At 48.1% G+C, this 22,300-nt stretch overlaps 2 protein-coding genes across 6 annotated transcripts in view; both read right to left on the bottom strand.

The window, feature by feature from the left end:
- Positions 1-5,047, bottom strand: part of NIPSNAP2 (nipsnap homolog 2) — a 38,649-nt gene extending 33,602 nt beyond the window's left edge. For both annotated transcript variants that reach the window (XM_015133450.3, XM_077996687.1), the window contains exon 1: positions 4,931-5,047. In XM_015133450.3, the coding sequence (XP_014988936.2) occupies positions 4,931-5,022 (92 nt within the window). In that variant the 5' untranslated portion in view covers positions 5,023-5,047. The remainder of the gene's footprint in view (positions 1-4,930) is intronic.
- Positions 5,048-13,916: 8,869 nt separating this feature from the next.
- On the bottom strand, positions 13,917-19,561 carry MRPS17 (mitochondrial ribosomal protein S17). 4 transcript variants are annotated; one of them, XM_015133417.3, is made up of 3 exons: positions 19,076-19,561; positions 18,405-18,545; positions 13,917-15,304 (listed from the first exon to the last, which is right to left on the bottom strand). In XM_015133417.3, the coding sequence occupies exons 2-3, from the start codon at positions 18,525-18,527 to the stop codon at positions 15,035-15,037; spliced, it is 393 nt and encodes a 130-aa protein (XP_014988903.1). In that variant the 5' UTR covers positions 18,528-18,545; positions 19,076-19,561; the 3' UTR covers positions 13,917-15,034.
- Positions 19,562-22,300: the final 2,739 nt, after the last annotated feature.

Genomic DNA, 22,300 nt, shown 5'->3' with positions numbered 1-22,300 from the left:
CTTCATTCATACGATCATCGTTATTTAAGACTGTGCACTACACCTGTCAGCTACTGAGGATGTACAGATGAACCTGGCCCTGACTTCACGGGAGCTCAGTTTGCTGGTGAGGGCAGACAGACAAACACGATCACAACCGAAACAGAGACAAGCTCTTCAATGGTGACACAAGGTAGTAGGTAGCTGTTGTGGCAGGGGTAACGGCAGCTTGGTGACCAGTACTAACGAAGTATGTGTTGAGTGGAAGACTGGAAAGAAGAGGAACAGATGGTCAGGTGGACACCCATGGAAGAAAGGAGATTCTAAGCAGAACCAGTGACCACCAAAGCCACAAGTGTGCAAATAGCACCAGCATTCGGAAGCACAGGCCTGGGGGAGAGAGGAGGTTGACAGACCCATGCCAAGAAGAGTCCTGCCTTAAAGCAGCAGCTCCCTGACTCCCCTCCCCACCACCACACTCCCTCCAGCCCTAGTACCCCTGTCTTCCACGCTGCTGCTCCAGAGACTTGTTCCCACACCTTTCATTTCCAGAAACTTCAAACCCAGAGTTTAACCACGACAATGAAGACTTTTCTGCCCTGCATCTAGATTTAAAAAATGAACATTTTACCATTAAACGTTTTTTTTTCTCTCTCTCTCTCTATATATATTTGCTTTTTAATTTCTTTCTTTTTTTTTTTTTTCAGACAGGGCATTGTTCTCTCGCATCAACTAGAGTGCAGTGGCGTGATCTTGGCTCACTTCAGCCTCCACCTCGTGGGTTCAAGCAATTCTCTTGCTTCAGCCACCTGTAGAGCTGAGGCTACAGCCCTGCACCACCACGCCCAGCTAAATTTTGTAGTTGTAGAAGAGACAGGGTTTCACCATGTTGTCCACGCTGGTCTTGAGCTTCTGGCCTCACGTGATCCGTCAGTCTTGGCCTCCCACAGTGCTGCGATTACAGGTGTGAACCACCGCACCCAGCCCTATATTTGGTTTTAATTTCTACTGAACCATCTGAAAGTAGAGTTTTAGGCTGGTCGCAGTGGCTCACGCCTGTAATCCCAGCACTTTGGGAGGCCAAGGCGGGCAGATCACGAGGTCAGGAGATCAAGACCATCCTGGCCAACACGGTGAAACCCCATCTCTATTAAAAATACAAAAAAATTAGCTGGTTGTGGTGGCGCACACCTGTAGTCTCAGCTACTCAGGAGGCTGAGACAGGAGAATCGCTTGAACCCGAGGGCAGAGGTTGCAGTGAGCCGAGATCCCCAGCCTGGATATAAGAGTGAGACTGCGTCTCAGGAAAAAAAAAAAAGAAAACAAAAAAGTAGAGTTTGGACATAATGATACTTCTCCCGTAAATCCTTCAGCATGCATCTCCAAAACACAATGACAGAACTACAATGCTATCATCACATCTGAGAAAAACAATTATTCCATCATATCTAATATCCATTCCCTATTAAAATGTCCCCAGTTCTCCCCAAATTGTCTTTCACTGTTCTTTTGGGTAGGTGAATGGGGGCAAACAGGGAGGGATTAGGATCCAGTCAAGGTTTGTGTTATAGAGCTCTTTCTATTAAGAAAATGAAGACAATGATAGAATTCTTTAGACGTGTGGCTGGGCACAATGGCTCACACCTATAATCCCAGCACTTTGGGAGGCGGAGTGTGGGAGGACTGCTTGAGGCCAGGAGTTCGAGACTAGCCTGGAGAACAGAGCAAGACCTCCCTCCTACAAAAAACTTAGCAGCCAGGTGTAGTGATTCATCCCTCTAATGCCAGTACTTTGGGAGGCCGAGGTGAGAGGATCACTTGAGGTCAGGAGTTTGAGACCAGCCTGGGCAACATGGAGAAACCCCATCTCTACTAAAAATGCAAAAATTATCCAGGCATGGTGGTGCACACCTGTAAGTCCCAGCTACTCAGGTGGCTGAGGCAGGAGAATTGCTTGAACCTAGGAGGTGGAGGCTGCAGTGAGCTGAGATCGCACCACTGCACTCCAGCCTGGGCAACAGACTGACACTGTCTCAAATAAATAAATAAATAAATAGCAGCTGGGCATGGTGGTGTGGGCCTGTAGTCCCTGCTACTTGGGAGGCTGAGATGGGAAGAACCCTTAAGCCCGCAAGGTCAAGGCAGCAGTGAGCCATGATCATGCCATTAAACTCCAGCCTTGGCAAAGGGCAAGACTCTACATCTAAGGAAAAAAAAAATCCTTTAGTCGTCCCCTTCACTAACAGGTCCGAGCCCACATTCTTCATAGGAATCCAGACGAGTATTGCTGAGGGTTGAGCTAGGGCAGTGGCGATGGAGAGGGTGGATTCAAGACATACTAGAGGCAGAACTGACAGATTTGGTAAATGATAGATGGTGGGAAAAAAGACGGATGGGCTTGGGGAAGACAGTCTGGCTTCCGGCCTGGGCCACCACATGGAAAATGTTTCATGACTGAAGAAAAAGTATCCAAGAGAAGCAGGCTTCGTGGAAGGAAGAGGAGTTAAATCCTGGGTACAGCAGTGTTTTGAGCACCTGTGAGACATTCAACGTCCAGGAAGCGGCTGGGGATTCCAAGTTTGCTGCTAAGCAGCGCTAAGTGAAATATGCTGGCTAATGTACAGGCAGGGATGAGGCTCCCAGGAGGATGCCCCTCTTGCTTGCTGAAACTGATCCGGCAAGGTCACCCACAACACCCCTGTTGGCAAATTCTGTTTTCTTCCATCATTTTACCTAACCCTTTGGCAGCAGATGGCACTCCCTCCCTCCTCCTGGCCACTGTAATATAACAATGACCTAGCCAGTTCCCCCTCCTACATTCAACCTGTATATGTTGCACGTCCCAGGGCTTGCTTTGCAGGCCTTCACTCGCCACACTCACGCCTCAAGCAATCTCACACATTCTGATGGTTTTTTGTTTTATTTTGGAGACGGTCTGGCTCTTTCACCTAGGCTGGAATGCAGTGGCATGATCAGCTCACTGCAACCTCCACCTCCTAGGTTCAAGCTATACTCCCACCTCAGCCTCCCAAGTAGCTGGGACTACAGGCACGTGCCACCATGCCAGGCTAATTTTTGTATTTTTTGTAGAGATGTGTTTTGTCATGTTGCCAGGGATGGTGTCGAACTCCTGAGCTCAAGCGATCAGTCCAGTTCGGCCTCTCAAAGTGCTGGGATTACAGCCTGAGCCACTGCACCTGGCTTCCTATGGTTTAAAAAGTTTCATTACACAAATTTTTATTTATGTACTTATTTATTATTAGGGACAGAGTTCCACTATGTTGCCCAGGCTGGTCTCAAACTCCTGGGCTCAAGCAATCCTCCTGCCTCAACTTCCCAAAGTGCTGAGATTACAAGTGTGAGTCACCGCGCCCAGCCTTTATTGTGAAAAATGTAAACCAAATATGAAACAGTATAATGAAATCCATGTGTCTATTAACATTTAGCATTCCTATATACTGACAACTCCCAAATGTTACCTGTAGCCCAGACACCTCCTTTGAGGAGTCATATAGCCAACTGTCTGTTTGCTTTTCCACTTGAATAGCACACAGCCTTCACAAACTTTACCAGGTCCTAAACTGCTCTGAATTCTTCTTCCCCAGCGCTGCTGAATTACTGGTAAGCTCCCCGATGGTCTTGCATGCCTTATTCACTGACGTCTCTCAACAGTCAACAGTGCCTGACACTCATATTTGGCAGAACAAACAACTCTCAGCAAACTCTCAACTCTCAGTGCCAGCGTCCATTCAGCTGGCCACGACCCTTATTTCTGCCCCCTCTCCCAAGTCAGACTCATCTTTTTAAAAAGATCAGGCTGGGCATGGTGACTCACCACTGTAATCCCAGCACTTTGGGAGGCTGTGACAGGTGGATCACCTGAGCTCATAAGTTCGAGACTAGCCTGACCAACATGGTGAAACTCCGTCTCTACTAAATATACAAAAATTTAGCCGGCTGTGGTGGTGCATGCCTGTAATCCCAGCTACTTGGGAGGCCGAGGCAGGAGAATCACTTGAACCCGGCGGAGGTTGCAGAGAGACAAGACCGTGCCATTGCACTCCAGCCTGGGCAACAAGAGCAAAACTCCGTCTCAAAAAAAAATAATAAACCATGTTATTGAAAGCTCCCTGGCCGATGGTGAGTTTAACACACAGTTCCCTTGGTAATTTAAACTACCTAAAGCAATGAATATGAGAAAGTAACTCTGGGTAAGTTAGGATAGGCTTTGCTGTTTGAATGTGGAAAATAGCACACGCAAACGTCAAGGTGAAATTTGGACAACCAAACGTCCAATCCACTGAAGTTAGAGGAAAAAAAAAAAGAAGTTTACACAAGAGCCCCACGCCTGAACACTTAGTGCTGGTAACTCTAAGTACTTTTAGAACCACGGCCGGCTTTAAATTTCAAGTCAAAGACGTGAGTGCTTTGACCTCCTCCAAGCGTTGACTTCCCCCTCCCTCCGCGTAGGGCTGGCCCGGGACCATGCTTTAAGCTTTTATATCCTACTCACAGCACCTCAGAGGCCAGGGTCACCAACGTCCTCAGCAGAGGCGGCCACCCAGGCTTGGAGCAGCCTCCGGCGGGGACCCAGCAGGCGGCGTCTGGGGCCTGCGGCCTCAGGCGCGCGCTGTCCCTGTCCCCGGCCCCGGGTTGCGCCGGTCAGGGCCCTGCAGGCCAGGCCAGCGCCGCGGGGAGGATGTGGCCTCCGCGCCAAGCCTCGGGCGCCTTCTCGGGCGAGGGCGGAGCTGCAGCGCGGCCCGTCCCCGCCGTGACCTTGAGCCCGAGGGCGCCCCGACCCGGACCTAGGTCTGTCCCCACCGCCCCGAGACCGGGCGGCCACCCGCGGTGGGGAAAGGGCCGGGGCGGAGACCCGCGCCGGGAAACCCCGCGCCCTCCGCCTCCCGGCGGCCCCTCCCCGACAGCTCCCGGAAAGGGCGGCGCTGCTCACCGGAGCCTGGGCAGGAGGCTGCAGGGGGCCGCCCGCCGTAGGAGGCCACCGGCCCAGGCCGCTCCGCGAGCGCGTAGCACTCGCGCCGCCATCTTGCTCGGCGCCTCGGCTCCCACCACCCGGGCGCCGCCGCTGACGCCGCCGCCGCGCGACCCCTCCCCCGGCCGGGCCCCGACGCAACCACTGCAGTGCGGGGCGCGGCCGCCAGGGGGAGCAGGGCGCCCGGCCGCGGGGGTCGGCTGGTTGTCCCGGCGCCGAGGTCCGACCACTGCGGGAAAGCGCGAAGCCCAAGCGCAGTCAGTGCAAGCCGATCACTTCCAGCGAAAGGAGTTCGGTGCCCAGAAGCGCGGGTGCAGAAGGGACAAGGGCATAGCTTCAGTGATCAGGGAAAACTCCACAAGGAAAGAGTAACACTGTGCCTAGGGGAATCCAGGTCCTGGGGCGGGGCAGCGGCAGTGGAGTTCCCCCCACACCACCCCGCCAATATCTTTTAAATTTTGTAGTATATGAATATGTTGTCATTTCAAAAAGCCCCACAACGCTCCAGCCTGAGCAACACAGCGACATCCTGTCACAAAAAAAAAAAGAGAGAAAGAAAGAAGGAAGACAGGGAAGGAAGGAAGGAAAGGAAGGAAGGGAAGGGAAGGAGAAAGAGAAAAGAAAAGAAAGTGTAGCAGGAGGAGCCACAGACAAAGCTCCTCAGACACCGGATTAGAGAAGGAAGAGGTTTTTTATTCGTCCGGGAGCCTCGGCAGACTCACGTCTTAAGCGCGGAGCGCCCCAAAAAAGAAATACTTGGCCTTTTTAAAGGCTTACAACTTTAAGGGGTCTATGTGAAAGGGTCGTGACAAATAGAGCAAGCGTGGAAAACGTGACTGGGGCCTACATAAATCAGCTAACAGAACAAAAAGTTTTACAATGGCTTTTTCATACAGTGTCTGGAATTTACAGATAACACAAGTAGTTTAGGTCAGGGGTTGATGTTGTTAGTATTACTTTTTTTAACTCCTAGGGCTGGGTGGTGGTGCCAAGGTTGTCTAGCTATTTATCTTACTTTTGTTTCTTTCTCTCTTTCCTCCTGTCGTGTGAACTAGGCAAGGTGGGGGGAGGAGGGCAGCAGGAGTAGTAGTGGTCTCCTTCCTTAAAAGAAAGTGAGGAAGAAATTTTAACCACACACATACACACAAAAAAAAATTAAGGAGAAAGGACTGGGAGGGTTCTCTTTAGGTCTTGGGACGGCATCATTCCCATTCATTTCAGCACCGGTGGGCACTGGCCATGGGAGTCCTTGGTACCTACCCTCAAGGCCGTCCGGGTCTAGTGGTGACAGAATGACAATGATGATTGGACCGAGTGTGTTGTAAGCATCAAGATGGACAGGTTCATGAGACGTGAAAGAGGCACGGAAAGAGAGCATGTAACCGGGGGTGGCTGTGAATTAGAGGATAGATGGGGAAAAAGTTCCCCAAGGAGCTGGCAGGACATATCAGTCCCAGGGAAAGAAGGGAGGGCATCCCTGGCTGAGGAAATAACTTAAGCAAACGTGTGGATCTGGGTGGCTGACACTGTAGAGGGAAAAATGTATCCTCCAGGAAGACAAAAAATAAAAAATAAAAAAAAAGCTACAAATGTAGTCGGGCCCGGTGGTTCATGTCTGTAATCCCAGCACCTTGGGTGCTTGGGTGGGGGAGGCAGGCGGATCACCTGAGGTCAGGAGTTTGAGACCAGCCTGGCCAACATGGTGAAATCCCATTTCTACAAAAATACAAAAATTAGGCATGATGTCGGGTGCCTGTAATCCCAGCTACTCGGGAGGCTGAAGTGGGAGAATCGCTTGAACCTGGGAGGTGGAGGGTGCAGTGAGCCGAGATCGCGCCACTGCACTCTATCCTGGGCCACAGAGTGAGACTCCATCTCAAAAAAGAAAAAGAAAAAGAAAAAAGCCACAAATATAACCATGAATACTGCAACCAAGGCGAGGGCAGGAGGAAGGGAGCTGGACCCTGGGGGTGGGGGAGAACCCGGGAGGAATAAGGGCTCTGGCCACCAAAGGGAGCCATTTCCAGGCCCGTGTGGGGCTGCAGAGGCAGAGAGGAAAGTGCCCTCAGGACTGGGTTGTTTGGAGGTCATAAGGTGGGTAGGAACTGGGAGGTTCCCTGAAGCTGGTAATCTTGGGGGCCAAGGGAGTATCAGGGTTCAAAGGGTGCAGTTTTCTGACTGGGGTAGAATTTGAACATGTCAATATGGTCAGGAGCCACCAGAGAGGACAGAGGTGGACCCTGTGGATGTAGGAGGGCTTTATCCCAGAGCAGGGAGAGGCACCTGTCCCTTGGAGGCCAGTGGGATGGAGGCCAAGGAACACAAGGATAGGAGGCCAGAGGCTGTGTGGCTGAGGACCTCCTGGCCTCAACTAGTGTATGCTTAGTAGAACGGTGGAGAACCCTGTAAGAAGTACTTTTTAAGTGGTCCATTTTCAAAAAACAGGCGGGCAAGTCTGGGCAGCTCCCTTTCGGATGTGACAAGCCGCACGGTACAGACATCTGGGAAGAGTAATAAAACTCACAGAAGTCAGAGGGGAGGGAGAAAAGTGGCGGGGGTGGCTAATCCATAAAAGGAAAGAAAGCTTTGCCACTGGGAAATGGAAACTTCAAGTAGGGAAGGGGACAAGATATAACCTAATAAGGGGATAATGAAACTTAGGTGATGTCCAGGAAGACTGCAACCCTATATTACTCAGCCTGTGAGGAACCGGGGGAGGGACCTGTGCTCTAGGGGATAAATTGCTTGTTGAAACTGCACTGGGTGTGCCTGCCCATCACACATCCAATCTTGCAAGACCATTAATAAAAAGTCTCACTTTTGTCCAGGTGACGCGGCTCTTGCCCATAATCCCAGCATTTTGGCGGGCCGAGGCGGGTTCATCACCTGAGGTCAGAAGTTCAAGACCATCCTGGCCAACATGGTGAAACCCCATCTCTACTAAAAATACAAAAATCAGCCGGGCGTGGTGGCGCATGCCTCTAATCCTAGCTACTAGGGAGGCTGAGGCAGGAGAATCACTTGTACCTGGGAGGCAGAGGTTGCAGTGAGCTGAGATCGCACTGTTGCACTCCATCCAGCCTCGGTGACAGATCAAGACTAAGTCTCAAAAAAAAAAAAAAAAAAAAAGTCTTGGCCAGGCGTGGTGGCTCAGGCCTGTAATCCCAGCACTTTGGGAGGCCGAGGCGGGTAGATCACCTGAGGTCGGAAGTTCAAGACAAGCCTGACCAACAGGGAGAAACCCCATCTCTACTAAAAATACAAAATTAGCCAGGCGTGATAGCGCATGCCTGTAGTCCCAGCTTCTTGGGAGGCTGAGGCAGGACAATTGCTTGAACCCGGGAGGCAGAGGTTGCAGTAAGCTGAGATCGTGCCATTGCATTCCAGCCTGGGCAACAAGAACGAAACTCCGTCTCAAAAAAAAAAAAAAAAATTGTCTCACTTTCACTGTTCTTCATGCCTCTAAGTCCATTCTTTGGGTTTGGATGGGTGAGTGTGTTTCTCACACTCCAAGGAGAGGGAGAAGTAAGCTCTCTTCAGGGTATCAAGGACTTGGCCCAGCCCTACAGAGCATGAGGCCAGGCCTCTTTAAGGGTGGATGAGCTCCTGTGACTGTCACACATGCCCCCATTTTCTCAGCTCTGTTTCGTGAGACACCTGCTTTTAAATTTATTCTGAAATATAGTGTAGCTAGACACTTCTTTGCTGACCTTGCTTTTTTGTTTAGTATTAGGCTGCTTAGCCTGCATTGCTTTTCTCCACTATCATTTTGCCGTGGAGTTCCATTTCCTTCAGGACTTTTCACTGGGGAAAAGGAGGGTACTCCAATTTCACAGCTGTGTGGCTTCAGATATTTGAAGCCATAGAATAAACATAGCAAGTCTTCCTGGAGCATAAGTTTTATACAAAGACTCTCAGGAAAAAGTATATGTTAAAATATAAACAAGTATCCTTTATATGTTAACACTTCAATGGTACTTAAGTATCATTTCTATTTTAATACTTCAATGACACTTAGGTATCACTTATATTTTAATGCTTCAATGGTACTATTTTAATACTTCAATGGTGCTTATACATCATTTATATTTTATTTTTATTTTTATTTTTTTGAGATGGAGTCTCGCTCTGTCACCCAGGCTAGAGTGCAGTGGTGCGATCTCGGCTGACTGCAACCTCTGCCTCTCAGGTTCAAGCGATTTTCCTGCCTCAGTCTCCTGAGTAGCTGGGATTACATGCATGTACCACCATGCCCGGCTAACTTTTGTATTTTTAGTAGAAACAGGGTTTCACCATGTTGGTTAGGCTGGTCTCCGACTCCTGACCTTATGATCCACCTTCCTTGGCCTCCCAAAGTGCTGGAATGACAGGCATGAGCCACCACGCCTGGCCATTATCATTTATATTTTCATCCTTTGATGATACTTAGGTACTATTTATATTTTCACATGCTTTTTATTTTATATTTATACTTTAATTCTGCATTGGTACTTAAACATCATTTATATTTTAACATATTTATAAATGATGATTATTTATAAATGTTTAAATATTTAAACTTCTGAAATATTTTAGAGATGGCTTGGACTCCATCCCAGAGCTGGTGACACATGTGTCACCATATGCTAGGAGCACAACTTGGAGATCCCTGATGCTTTATTTTTAATTTTTTCTACATTTTAAGTTCTGGGATACATGTGCAGAATATGCAGGTTTGTTACATAGATATACATGTGCCATGGTGGTTTGCTGCACCTATCAACCTGTCATCTAGGTTTTAAGCCCCACACGCATTAGGTATTTGTCCTAATGCTCTCCCTCCCCTTGCCCCCAGCCCCCCGACAGGCCCTGGTATGTGATGTTCCTTTCCCTGTGTCCATGTATTCTCATTGTTCAACTCCCACTTATGAGTGAGAACATGTGGTGCTGGTTTTCTGTTCCTGTGTTAGTTTGCTGAGAATGATGGCTTCCAGCTTCATCCACGTCCCTGCAAAGTACATGAACTCATTCTTTTTTATGGCTGCATAGTATTCCATAGTGTATATGTGCCACATTTTCTTTATCCTGTCTATCACTGATGGGCATTTGGGTTGGTTCCAAGTCTTTGCTATTGTAAGTAGCGCTGCAATAAACATATGTGTGCATATGTCTTTATAGTAGAATGATTTATAATCCTTTCGGTATATACCCAGTAATGGGATTGCTGGGTCAAATGGTATTTCTTGTTCTAGATTCTTGAGGAATCGCCACACTGTCTTCCACAATGGTTGAACTAAGGTGATCTTTTTCTTAAGCTGCTTATTAGTGATATGTACTCTCAAAGCAAAAACAGCCAAGCATGTTATTTTCACAGATGTCAGACTACACAAGTGTTTTTTCAAAATCTCTGGTTATTCCTTGGGTTTCTAACCCTTACCCTCAACTGTGTAGATGGTATTCTGGTGTTTTTTTGAACTTTCTATCACAGAGGAAAAGACAGGGTCAGTCTGATTTTCCTTCAGTTCTAAGTACTTTTCTCAGATCCTGGAATGTTTTAAAGTTTTCCAGCATTTCAATACATATTTTGACAGGATACGTCTTTGTGAGGATCTCTTTTTATAGAACATGATTTTTCTAAAGAAAAAATGTTTTCTATTTTTTTTCATTAGTTTGTTGTTTTTGTTCTACTCTAATCTGAAAATTTTATTTTATTTATATTGGAGTTTTAAAATTGAGTCTCGGCTGGGCGCAGTGGCTCAAGCCTGTAATCCCAGCACTTTGGGAGGCCGAGACGAGTGGATCATGAGGTCAGGAAATCGAGACCATCCTGGCTAACAATGTGAAACCCCGTCTCTACTAAAAAATACAAAAAAACCCCAAAAAACTAGCTGGGCGAGGTGGCGGGTGCCTGTAGTCCCAGCTACACGGGAGGCTGAGGCAGGAGAATGGCGTGAACCCGGGAAGCAGAGCTTGCAGTGAGCTGAGATCCACCACTGCACTCCTGCCTGGGCGACAGAGCGAGAACTCGTCTCAAAAAAAAAATAAAAATAAATAAAAATAAAAATAAAATTGAGTCTCACAGAACTGTCAGTCTCATTACTTCCATTCCTTTATCCTTTTCCTCTACATTCTTAGAGAACTTCTCAAGTGTATTCTTACTATCCCTGATTTGCCTTTCTCTTTTTTCTATTTTTTTTTTTTCTTTTGAGTCAGAGTCTCGTTCTGTTGCCCAGGCTGGAGTGCAGTGGGGTGATCTTGGCTCACTGCAATCTCTGCCTCCCAGGTTCAAGCTATTCTCCTGCCTCAGTCTCCTGAGTAGCTGTGATTACAGGCGTGTGCCCCCATACCCGGCTAATTTTTATATTTTTAGTAGAGACGGGGTTTCACCATTTTGGCCAGGCTGCTCTCGAACTCCTGACCTCATTATCTGCCCACCTTGGCCTCCCAAAGTGCTGGGATTACAGGCGTGAGCCACCGCACCCGACTGATTTGACTTTTCTACAATATCAGTCTTGCCTCACTTCCGTGTGGATATTTAAATGCTTTTTGATTTCTTACAAATCTTATGTTACATATGATGTTCCCCTCCCTGTGTCCACGTGTATGAAGTTCTCCTCCCTGTGTCCATGTGTTCTCATTGTTCAACTCCCACTTATAAGTGAGAACATGTGGTGTTTGGTTTTCTGTTCCTGTGTTAATTTGCTGAAAATGTTGCTGAGAATGATGGCCAGCTTTATCCATGTCCCTGCAAAGGACATGAACTCATTCTCTTTTTTTTTTTTTTTTGAGACGGAGTCTCGCTCTGTCACCCAGGTTGGAGTGCAGTGGTGCGATCTCAGCTCACTTCAAGCTCTGCCTCCCAGGTTCATGCCATTCTTCTGCCTCAGCCTCCTGAGTAGCTGGGACTACAGGTGCCCGCCACCACACCAGGTTAATTTTTTTTTTTTTTGTATTTTTAATAGAGACGGGGTTTCACCGTGTTAGCCAGGATGGTCTTGATCTCCCTGACCTCATGATCCGCCCACCTCGGCCTCCCAAAGTGCTGAGATTACAGGCGTGAGCCACCACACCTGGCCTTTTTTTTTTTTTTTTTTTTTTTGACCAGGCTGGAGTGCAATGCTCACTGCAACCTCCACCTCCCAGGTTCAAGTGATTCTCCTGCCTCAGCCTCCAGAGTAGCTGGGATTACAGGCGCCCACCACCATGCCTAGCTAATTTTTGTATTTTTAGTCGAGATGGGATTTCACCATGTTGATCAGGCTGGTCTCGAACTCCTGACCTTATGACCTGCTCGCCTCGGCCTCCCCAAGTGCTGGGACTACAGGCATGAGCCGCAGCACCCAGCCGAACTCATTTTTTTTTGTGTGGGAGATACCGGATACTTTCCTGTACCCTTCCAGGCTAAGCAGTCCCACAGCCCCACCTGCTGGAGATCTGGACAGTCTAAGATGCTTCCCTTTTTCACTCACCTACCCTGGCACCAGTTCTACCTTGGAACCTGTTATTCAATCCCTCACTGCTGTTATTCAGTCCTTCCCTGCACAACTCAGTTTGGGTCTTAGGACCAGTCTTTGAACTGCAGTCTCCCCATCTCTAACATGTCCCCTTCCAGTCCGTTCTCTACAATCATGCACTTTTATTAAAATGCAAATGCAATTTTATCACTCTTTAAAACGTTCAACCACTATTACTTAGTTACTTTCACCTATTTCTGAGTTCCACCACTGCTGAAAATGTCGTAGCAATTATCTGCTTCCAGAAGCCCTGGTTATACTTTCATTCACTTTGTGGATTTTACATTCCCTTTCCTCTGCCTCAAATGTCCTTTCCACCCCATCATCTCTGTCCTGCAGACTCTTGCTTCAACGCTTACTTCTAGCACCAACTCATCTCTCCTGGGAAGTGACCTTCAATTCACCCTCACCCATATCCTGTTTGCCATGGAGGCACCTGTGCATACTTCCCCAGCTAGATTGATCCCTGAGGCGGGCAAGGCCTGTGATCATCCTGGAAACCCTGTGCTGACACAATACATGTATCAAGACTGGGCACGGTGGCTCACGCCTGTAATCCCAGCACTTTGGCAGGCTGAGGCGGACGATCACCTGAGGTCAGGAGTTTATCACGCCTGTAATCCCAGCACTTTGGCAGGTTGAGGCAGACGGATCACTTGAGGTCAGGAGTTTAAGACCAGCCTGTCCAACATGCTGAAACCCCATCTCTACTAAAAATACAAAATGAGCTGGGCATGGTGGCAGGTGGCTGTAATCCCAGCTACTTGGGAGGCTGAGGCAGGAGAAGCGCTTGAACCCAGGAGGCAAAGGCAGGAGAAGCGCTTGAACCTGGGACGCAGAGGTTGCAGTGAGCTGAGATCATGCCATTGTGCTCTAGCCTGGGCAACAGAGCGAAGACTCCATCTCAAAACAAACGTGTATCAGCTAAGATTTAAATATTCCCCTTTTGGCCGGTTGCAGCGGCTCATGCCTGTAATCCCAGCACTTTGGGAGGCTGAGTTGGGCAGATCACCTGAGGTCAAGAGTTCGAGACCAGCCTGGCCAACATGGTGAAACCTCGTTTCTACTAAAAATACAAAAAAAATTAGCTGGGCGTGGCGGTGTACTCCTGTAGTCCCAGCTACTTGAGAAGGCTGAGGCAGAATTGCTTGAACCCAGGAGGCGGAGGTTGCAGTGAGCCAAGATTGTGCCACTGCACTCCAGCCTGGGCAACAGAGACTCCACCTCAAAAAAAAAAAAAAAAAAAAAAAAAAAAAGAAAAGAAAAAGAAAAAAAGAAATACACTGCTCAATGCTTCCTTAAGTCAAAATGTAAGTTATCGTGGTGTATTAATGAATAGCAACAAAACTCACTCTTCATCTCAAATGCATGTGGGAGAAGTCCTACAACTTAATGTGTCAGATTTTAGGAATTTATACCTATTTAATCTAGCCTAGGATATAAGAAAAGTGACACAGAATTATAAAATTTTATTTTCCACACATCAACATTCTTACTAATACAGCTTGATTGAAAGAATTCTGACCATAAGCATGTTATTTCTCTTTGGAACTGGTGAAATCAGAAAAATAAAATATTTATTTTGCCTACATAGGATCAACAATATTCACTTAATGTGGTCTTATCTGTTTATATTAAGAGGCTTTCTTCTGGCCGGGTGCAGTGGCTCATGCCTGTAGTCCCAGCACTTTGAGGCCCAAGGGAGGTGGATCACCTGAGGTTGGGAATTCAAGACCCGCCTGACCAACATGGAGAAACCCCGTTTCTACCAAAAATACAAAATTAGCCAGGCATGGTGGCATATGCCTGTAATCCCAGCATATGCCTGTAATCCCAGAATTACTTGGACCTGGGAGGCGGAGATTGTGGTGGGCCAAGATCATGCCATTGCACTCCAGCCTGGGCAACAACAGCGAAACTCCATCTCAAACAAACAAACTTTCTTTCTTCCTTCCTTCAAAATAAAGGTTCTAAGATAAATTCAAAATTCCTTTGAATGAAAATAAGGAAACCGGCTGGGCACACTGGCTCAGGCCTGTAATCCCAGCACTTTTGTAGGCCAAGATGGGCAGATCGCTCCCAGGGCTCCGAGACCAGCCTGGGCAACACAGGGAGACCTTGTCTCTACAAAATTTACAAAAAATCAGCCAGGTGTAATGGCACGCTCCTGTGTTCCCAGCTACTCAGAAGGCTGGGGTAGAAAGATGCTGGAGCCAGGGAGGTCAAGGCTGCAGTGAGCCAAGATTATACCACTGTACTCCAGACCGGGCAACAAAGCGAGACCCTGTCTCAAAAAACAAAAACCTTCTGAAACAGTGAGCTCACAAAATGCAATAGACTGCTAGGCACACTTAGTGTAACGTGGAAGTATGTTCACTGAAATGAAAATTTGAAACATAACCATAAACTTTTATGAAAAACCATAATATGCCCTTTACTTCATTTGCTTTTAGCTATTTCACGAACACCACAGAGAAATTGGACACAGTTTGTGATGAAATTTAGAAAAATTTCTTTTTCCATAACATAAACATGTCAATTTTCCCCTTTAGCTCCTTCTTCCACTCCCCCTTCACTGTGCTGAAGAGATATTGAGTTCTTCCAGATTTTTGCTTAGCTGGGTGGTTTCCGAACTCAACGGACTCTCCAGGTAGGTAGTTCCTGCACAGGGCTTTCCTGTCACTGGATCTATGACTTTTCCAACTTTGAAAACGATCTCGGCCAGTTCATGTTTCACATGCTTTGCTCGTGGAACAGGTAAAGCTCTGAGAAGCACAATATCCCCAACTGTGCACTGCTGAAGGGCATCGTGCGCAAAGTAGGTTTTCCGCTTATTAAAATACTGTTGAGAGAGGGAGAGAAACAAATCAGTAGTTCCCATCTGTGACCTGGTAATGCAATATGTAATATGAAAAAGTAACGCATGGAAAACAAGCCAGGACTTAGGAAAAGATAAGATACTTAAGGAGTCTTCTAGTACAAAAATTAGAGCCTGATACAGTGACACCCGTTCTCTACTTAAAAAAAAAAAAAAAACTGCCAGGCATGGTGACATGCCTCTAGCACCGGCCTCCTAGGAGGCTGACAGGAGGACTGCTTGAGCCCAGGAGTTTGAGGATGCAGTGAGCTAGAATCATGCCACTGTACTCCAGCCTGGGTGACAGTTATCCTGTGTCAAAAACAAACCCCACAAAATTAGCTGCTTAATTTTTGGAAAACAGGATGACATTTCCAGAGTTGATCTTCTCACTAAGCACTCCAGGTCATTCCCTTCAGTACCCTTGCTCTATCAGTTACCATCTCTTCCTATATTGTTTATATTCTTCCTTCCCTGGAGCCTTCCCTCTAGCCTATAAGCATGCTACCCTCACCACTAGCTGTGAGTCACTTAACCACTCCAAGCTCAGCGTTTTCCACGATAAAATGAGGCTCTAATACCTGCACCTCTAAAGTTATCAAGACAATTCAACGTTATAATATACATCAAGCACTTAGCTCTATGCTTAGCTCAAAGTACTGCAAATAAACTACAAATGGTAACTAGAATCACCTATTATACTGATTGACTGATTCATTGACAGAGTTTTGCTCCTGTTGCCCAGGCTGGAGTGCAACGGCACGATCTCGGCTCACTGCAACCTCCGCCTCCCAGGTTCATGAGATTCTCCTGCCTCAGCCTCCCACCTAGCTAGAATTACAGGTGCCTGCCACCATGCCCAGCTAATTATTTTTTTTTTTAGTAGAGATGGGGTTTCACCATGTTGGCCAGGCTGGTCCCTAACTCCTGACCTCAGGTGATCCACCTGCCTCAGCCTCCCGAAGTGCTGGGATTACAGGCGTGAGCCACTGCGCCCGGCCTAGAATCACCTATTCTTTTTAACAACCCTGCTGCAGCAGGTATTCCCATTTTACATACGAGGAAAACAAGTTCAGGGAGGTTAAGCAATGTGTGTAGCTGGTAAACAAGAGTCAGTATTCAAACTAAGGTCTCCCAAAGGTCAAGGATCATGCAGTAATTCTTCAGCTTACTCCTGTGTTTCTAATCCTTGATAATGAACAGCATTTCTACCCACCTGTGTGCCGAACTTTGGATGTGAAACCATCCTCGGCACCTATTCGCCCCCTGGCACAGCAAAATCAATGACTCTGTCCTTTCTTCCTGAAATATTTTTTCCACTCCATCCCCACTACATCAACTTTAGTTCAGGTCCTTATTTCCATCCTAGACTTTTGCAGCAGCCTCTCTGCCCATTCCCTTTCCTCCAGTCTTCATCCCTACCCGTGTTTCCAAGCCTGTCTTTCTTTGGGTTCAAGCAGGGATCCCCAACCCTCAGGACAGCAGACTGATACCATTCAGTGGCCTGTGAGGAACAGGGCCGCACAGCAGGAGGTGAGCGGCGTTGAGCCACCATGAGTATTACCACCTGCGCGCCGCCTCCTGTCAGATCAGCAGCGGCATTACATTCCCATAGGAGCACAAACCCTATTGTGAACTGTGCATGGGAGGGGTCTAGGTTGTGCGCTCCTTATGAGAATCTAACTAACTCCTGATGATCTGAGGTGGAACAGTTTCATCCTCCCCCCACCCTGCCTCTGTGGAAAAACTGTCTTCCATGAAACTGGTCCCTGGTGCCAAAAAGGTTGAGGACTGCTGGCTTAAAGGATGAAATCTAGCTACTCAGGAAGCTGATGCATAAGAATTGGTTGAACCAGGAAGTTGCAGTGAGCTGAGATGGCACCACTGAACTCCAGCCTGGGTGACAGAGCAAGACCCCGTCTCAAGAAAAAAATAAGGATGAAATCTAAAACACAAAAGACCCTTCATATTCTAGCCCAACTGTCCTTGTCATTCATTTAAGAATGCCTACTAAATGCCAAGCTCTAGGCTCAATGTTGTCAAACCACTATGTTCCTGTAGAATGTCATGCCCTATCATGGCTAAATGAACTTCCACAAACCACTCATCATAGCTGAAATGACTTCCCCCCACCGAGTCCTTTGGATGAAATCTTTTTTTTTTTTTTTTTGAGATGGAGTTTCATTCTTGTCACCCAGGCTGGAGTGCAATAGCGTGATCTCAGCACACTGCAACCTCTGCCTCCCAAGTTCAAGTGATCCTCCTGCCTTGGCCTCCTGAGTAGCTGGGATTACAGGCACCTGGCACCACGTCAGGCTATTTTTTATATTTTTAGTAGAGACAGGGTTTTGCCATGTTGGACAGGCTGCCAGGCTGGTCTCGAACTCCTCACCTCAGGTGATCTGCCTGCCTTAGCCTCCCAAAGTGCTGGGATTACAAGTGTGAGTCACTGCCCAGCTGGATAAAATCCTTTTTGAGATTCAGCTAAAATGTCCCTTAATCAAGGTTGCTTTCCTACAGCACTCATAGGAGAATGAGATGCTCTGTTCTCTGCTCCCACAGTACTGTTTTTTTTTTTTTTTAAGGCGGAGTTTCGCTCTTGTCCAGGATGGAGTGCAATGCTACAATCATGGCTCACTGCAACCTCCGCCTCCTGGGTTCAAGCGATTCTCCTGCCTAAGCCTCCAGAGTAGCTGGGATTACAGGTGTGCTCCACCATGCCCAGCTAATTTTTGTATTTTTAGTAGAGATGGGGTTTCACCATGTTGGCCAGGCTGGTCTCGAACTCGTGATCCCAGGTGATCCACCTGCCTCAGCCTCCCAAAGTGCTGGGATTACAGGTGTGAGTCACCTCATCCGGCCAGTACTTTGCATACAGAATGACTACAACAGTTAGAGTGGACTGACATTAACTCTGTTTTCTTGGAATGTGTGAACCATGTTATATCCACAGACCAGCAGAATGCCTAGCTCAAAGCAGATGAGAGACAAGACATCTTTAGTGAGAGAGAAATGTTTTTTTGCTCAAGACCAAGGACATGTTGGTGATTTACCAAAGCCACCCGGAAACAAGAATGTTTCTCACCTTTAATAAATAGGGATCCAGAACAAGCCTGGTCACTCTCACTTTAGCAGTCTTCTGCATTTTTGTCCCAATTACCTTCCCCACAATCCATTTGGCATGGACGGATGAACGAACTACAGACATTACTGTGGCTTTGATCACCTGAAAAGCAAATTCCAAAGTCTCATATTCTGGTGGTTATGATGCCAAATGAATTTTGTCACAAGAACTGTCCAAGTTAGTCCAGAAACAGTTTTTTTCTTTTTCTTTTTTGTTCCCCCCTCCACCCAGAAACAGTTTTCTTAGCATTCTTGAATCTCCATTTTATTATTTATTTTTATTGAGATAGAGTTTAGTTCTTTCGCCCAGGATGGAGTGAAGCAGCCCGATCTCGGCTCACTGCAACCTCCGCCTTCCGGGTTCAAGGGATTCTCCTCCCTCAGTCTCCCGAGTAGCCGGGACTACAGGCCTGCGCCACCACGCCCTGCTAATTTTTGTATTTTTAGTAAAGACCGGGTCTCGCCATGTTGGCCAGACTGGTCTCGAACTCCTGACCTCAGGTGATCCGCCCGCCTCAGCCTCCCAAAGTGCTGGGATTAAGAGGCGTGAGCCACCGTGCCCGGCTTGAATCACCATTTTAGAGATGCTTACACGTTCCCCACTACCCAACCTCTCGTCTTTATAGCGCTTACAAAGCGGTAACTTCGCGAAGCCTCACGTTCCCCTTTTGCAAAATGGGCGGGCCTATTTCGCAGGAGTGCTTTGAGAATTTGACCCACAGAACGCTCAATACCACGGATAAACGCTGGCCGTTACTGGTCCCTTATCTCTCTCCACCCCGCTGGGCCTCCTCTTCCGACAGGCTCACTGCCCGGGTAGCACTCGGAGGAGCCGCCGCGGTGTCCCTCTCCCCGCCCCAGCGACGGATGACTTGGGCTGCTTTTGGGATCAGTCCATAATGAGTCCATTCCACCGGGCTTCGGAAAGGTTGGGGTGACTCGTCCCTTCGCCCCGGACAACCCGGAGGTCAGACGACGCCATTCCCTCTCAGGGCTCTCACGCGAGGGTGCCTCGGGTCCCCAGCAACTCCTCCCCCAGCAGCAACACCCCGAGCCCCAGCTCACCTCACCCACTACTATGCAGCCACCTGCCCCAGATAGCGCCGGTCGCAGCGGGATGGCGTCACGCCGTACGCATTGGCTCCGCCCCACACCGCCCCTCTCATAGGCCGTGCGACTCCTTAGCCGCGGACGGAGTTAACGGCAGGACCCGCCCCTCCGGAACTCTCCCTTAAAGGGACCTGGGGCGGTAGCTGTGCGGGGATAGCTGACCTCTCCTTTTCTAACGCGCCCATCCAGCGGACGGTGGAGCAGGAGGTTTCGGACTTTTCTTTTTCATTCTTTTGTTTTCTTTTTTTTTTTTTTTTTTTTTGAGACGGAGTCTCGCTCTGTCACCCAGGCTGGAGTGCAGTGGCCGGATCTCAGCTCACTGCAAGCTTCGCCTCCCGGGTTTACGCCATTCTCCGGCCTCAGCCTCCCGAGTAGCTGGGACTACAGGCGCCCGCCACCTCGCCCGGGTAGTTTTTTGTATTTCTTAATAGAGACGGGGTTTCACCGTGTTAGCCAGGATGGTCTCGATCTCCTGACCTCGTGATCCGCCCGTCTCGGCCTCCCAAAGTGCTGGGATTACAGGCTTGAGCCACCGCGCCCGGCCCTTTTGTTTTCTTTTCTTTTTCTCTTTCTTTTTTTTTATTTTTGAGACGGAGTCTCACTCTGTCGCCCAGGCGGGTGTGCAGTGGGGCCATCTCTGCTCACTGCAACCTCCGCTTCCCGGGTTCAAGCGATTCGCATGCCTCAGCCTCCCAAGTAGCTGGGATTACAGATTACAGGCACGCGCCACCACGCGCAGCTAATTTTTGTATTTTTAGTGGGGACGGCGTTCCGCCGTGTTGGCCAGGCTGGTCTCGAACTCCTGAGCTTAGGTGATCCGCCCGACTCGCCCCCGCAAAGTGCTGGGATTACAGGCTGAGCCACCACGCCTGGCCTCATTTTTTTTTTTTTTTTCGTTGTTGTTGTGTCTTGCCCGGTTGCTCAGGCTGGAGTGCAATGGCGATGTGATCGTGGCTTACTGCAACTTGACCTCCTGGACTCAAGCGATCCTTCTACCTCAGCCTCCCGAGTATCTGGGACCACAGGCGCGCCACCATGTCTGGCCAGTATTTGCATTTTTGGTAGATAGGGTCTCGCTGTGTTCTCCAGGATGGTCTGAACTCTCGATTTCAAGTGATCTGCCTGTCTTGGCCTTCCAAAGTGCTGGGATTACAGGTGTGAGCCACCCTGCCTAGCCAGTGCAGATAAATTTCTATCTTACCTTCCTTTCCTGCCTCCTTTCTCCTTTCCGTCCTTTAATTTATTGTCTCTCCTCTCTTCTCTATTGTATTCTGTAATTATTTCATTCTGGAAATCTTTTTTAAAATTTTATATTATTATTATTATTATTATTTTTGAGTAGCTGGGATTACAGGTGTGGGTCACCATGCCCAGCTAATTTTTGCATTTTTAGTAGAAATGGGATTTTCCCATGTTGGCCAGGCTGGTCTCGAACTCCTGGCCTCAAGCAGTCCATCCCACTTCGGACTCCCGAAGTGCTGGGATTACAGGCAGGAGCCACTGTGCCCGGCTGTTTATTTTATTTTCTATGGATGATGTCTTTGAATGAAAAATTTTGTTCCCTTTTGTATTAAAATGTTTAGCTTTACTTTGGGAGGCTGAGGTGAGTGGATTGCTTGAGCTCAGGAGTTCCATGCCAATCTGGGCAACATGGTGAAATATATACAAAAATGTAAAAATTACGCTGGGGGCAATGGCTCAGGCCTGTGATCCCAGCACTTTGGGAGGCTGAGGTGGGTGGATCACCTGAGGACAGGAGTTTGAGACCAGCCTGGCTAACATGGTGAGACCCTGTCTCTACTAAAAAAAATGCAAAAATTAGCCGGGCATGGTGGTGTGCGCCTGTAGTCCCAGCTACTCGGGAGACTGAGGCAGGAGAATCTCTTGAACCAGGAGGCAGAGGTTGTAGTGAGCCGAGATCGCACCACTGCCCCCAGCCTGGGCGACAGAGTGAGACTCCATTTTAACCACAAAAAAGAAAAAAAAATTATCCAGGGTTGGTGGTGGCACATGCCTGTAGTTTCAGCTACTCAGGAGGCTGAGGTAGGAGGATCGCTTGAGCCCAGAAGATTGAGGCTGCAGTGAGCACCATGCTCATGCCACTGCACTCCAGCCTGGGTGACACAGTGAGACTCTGTCTCAAAAAATAAAAAAATGTTGGGCCAGGTGCAGTAGCTCACGCCTGTAATCCCAACATTTTGGGAGGCCGAGGTGGATGGATCACAAGGTCAGGAGATTGAGAGCATCCTGGCTAACACGGTGAAACCCAGTCTCTACTAAAAATACAAAAAAATTAACTGGGCGTGGTGGCGGGCACCTGTAGTCCCAGCTACTCGGGAGGCTGAGGCAGGAGAATGGCGTGAACCCAGGAGGCGGAGCTTGCAGTGAGCCGAGATTGTGCCACTGCACTCTAGCTTGGGCCACAGAGCGAGACTTGTCTCAAGAAAAAAAAAAAAAAAAGGTTTTGTTTTCACATTTCTCCCTAGCTGAAATGTTAGAATTATGTAATGTAGGTGTTCACCTAATTATCTGATCCTGAATATAAAAGTACCACACACGGACCTAAGAAATATCCATCTTTATTAGCATACTGGGAGGTTGAGATCTACCTAGAAACATTTTGGTACTCATTGGCAGATATTATTATTATTATTGTGTGTTTTGTTTTTTTGAGTCTCAGGCTGTCACCCAGGCTGGACTGCAGTGGTGCGATCCCAGCTCACCTCAACCTCCACCTTACGGGTTCAA

This window comes from Macaca mulatta, chromosome 3 (genome assembly GCF_049350105.2).
Source record: "Macaca mulatta isolate MMU2019108-1 chromosome 3, T2T-MMU8v2.0, whole genome shotgun sequence".
NCBI classification, from domain to species: Eukaryota; Metazoa; Chordata; class Mammalia; order Primates; family Cercopithecidae; genus Macaca; species Macaca mulatta.
This window is presented reverse-complemented; position numbering and strand designations above follow the sequence as displayed.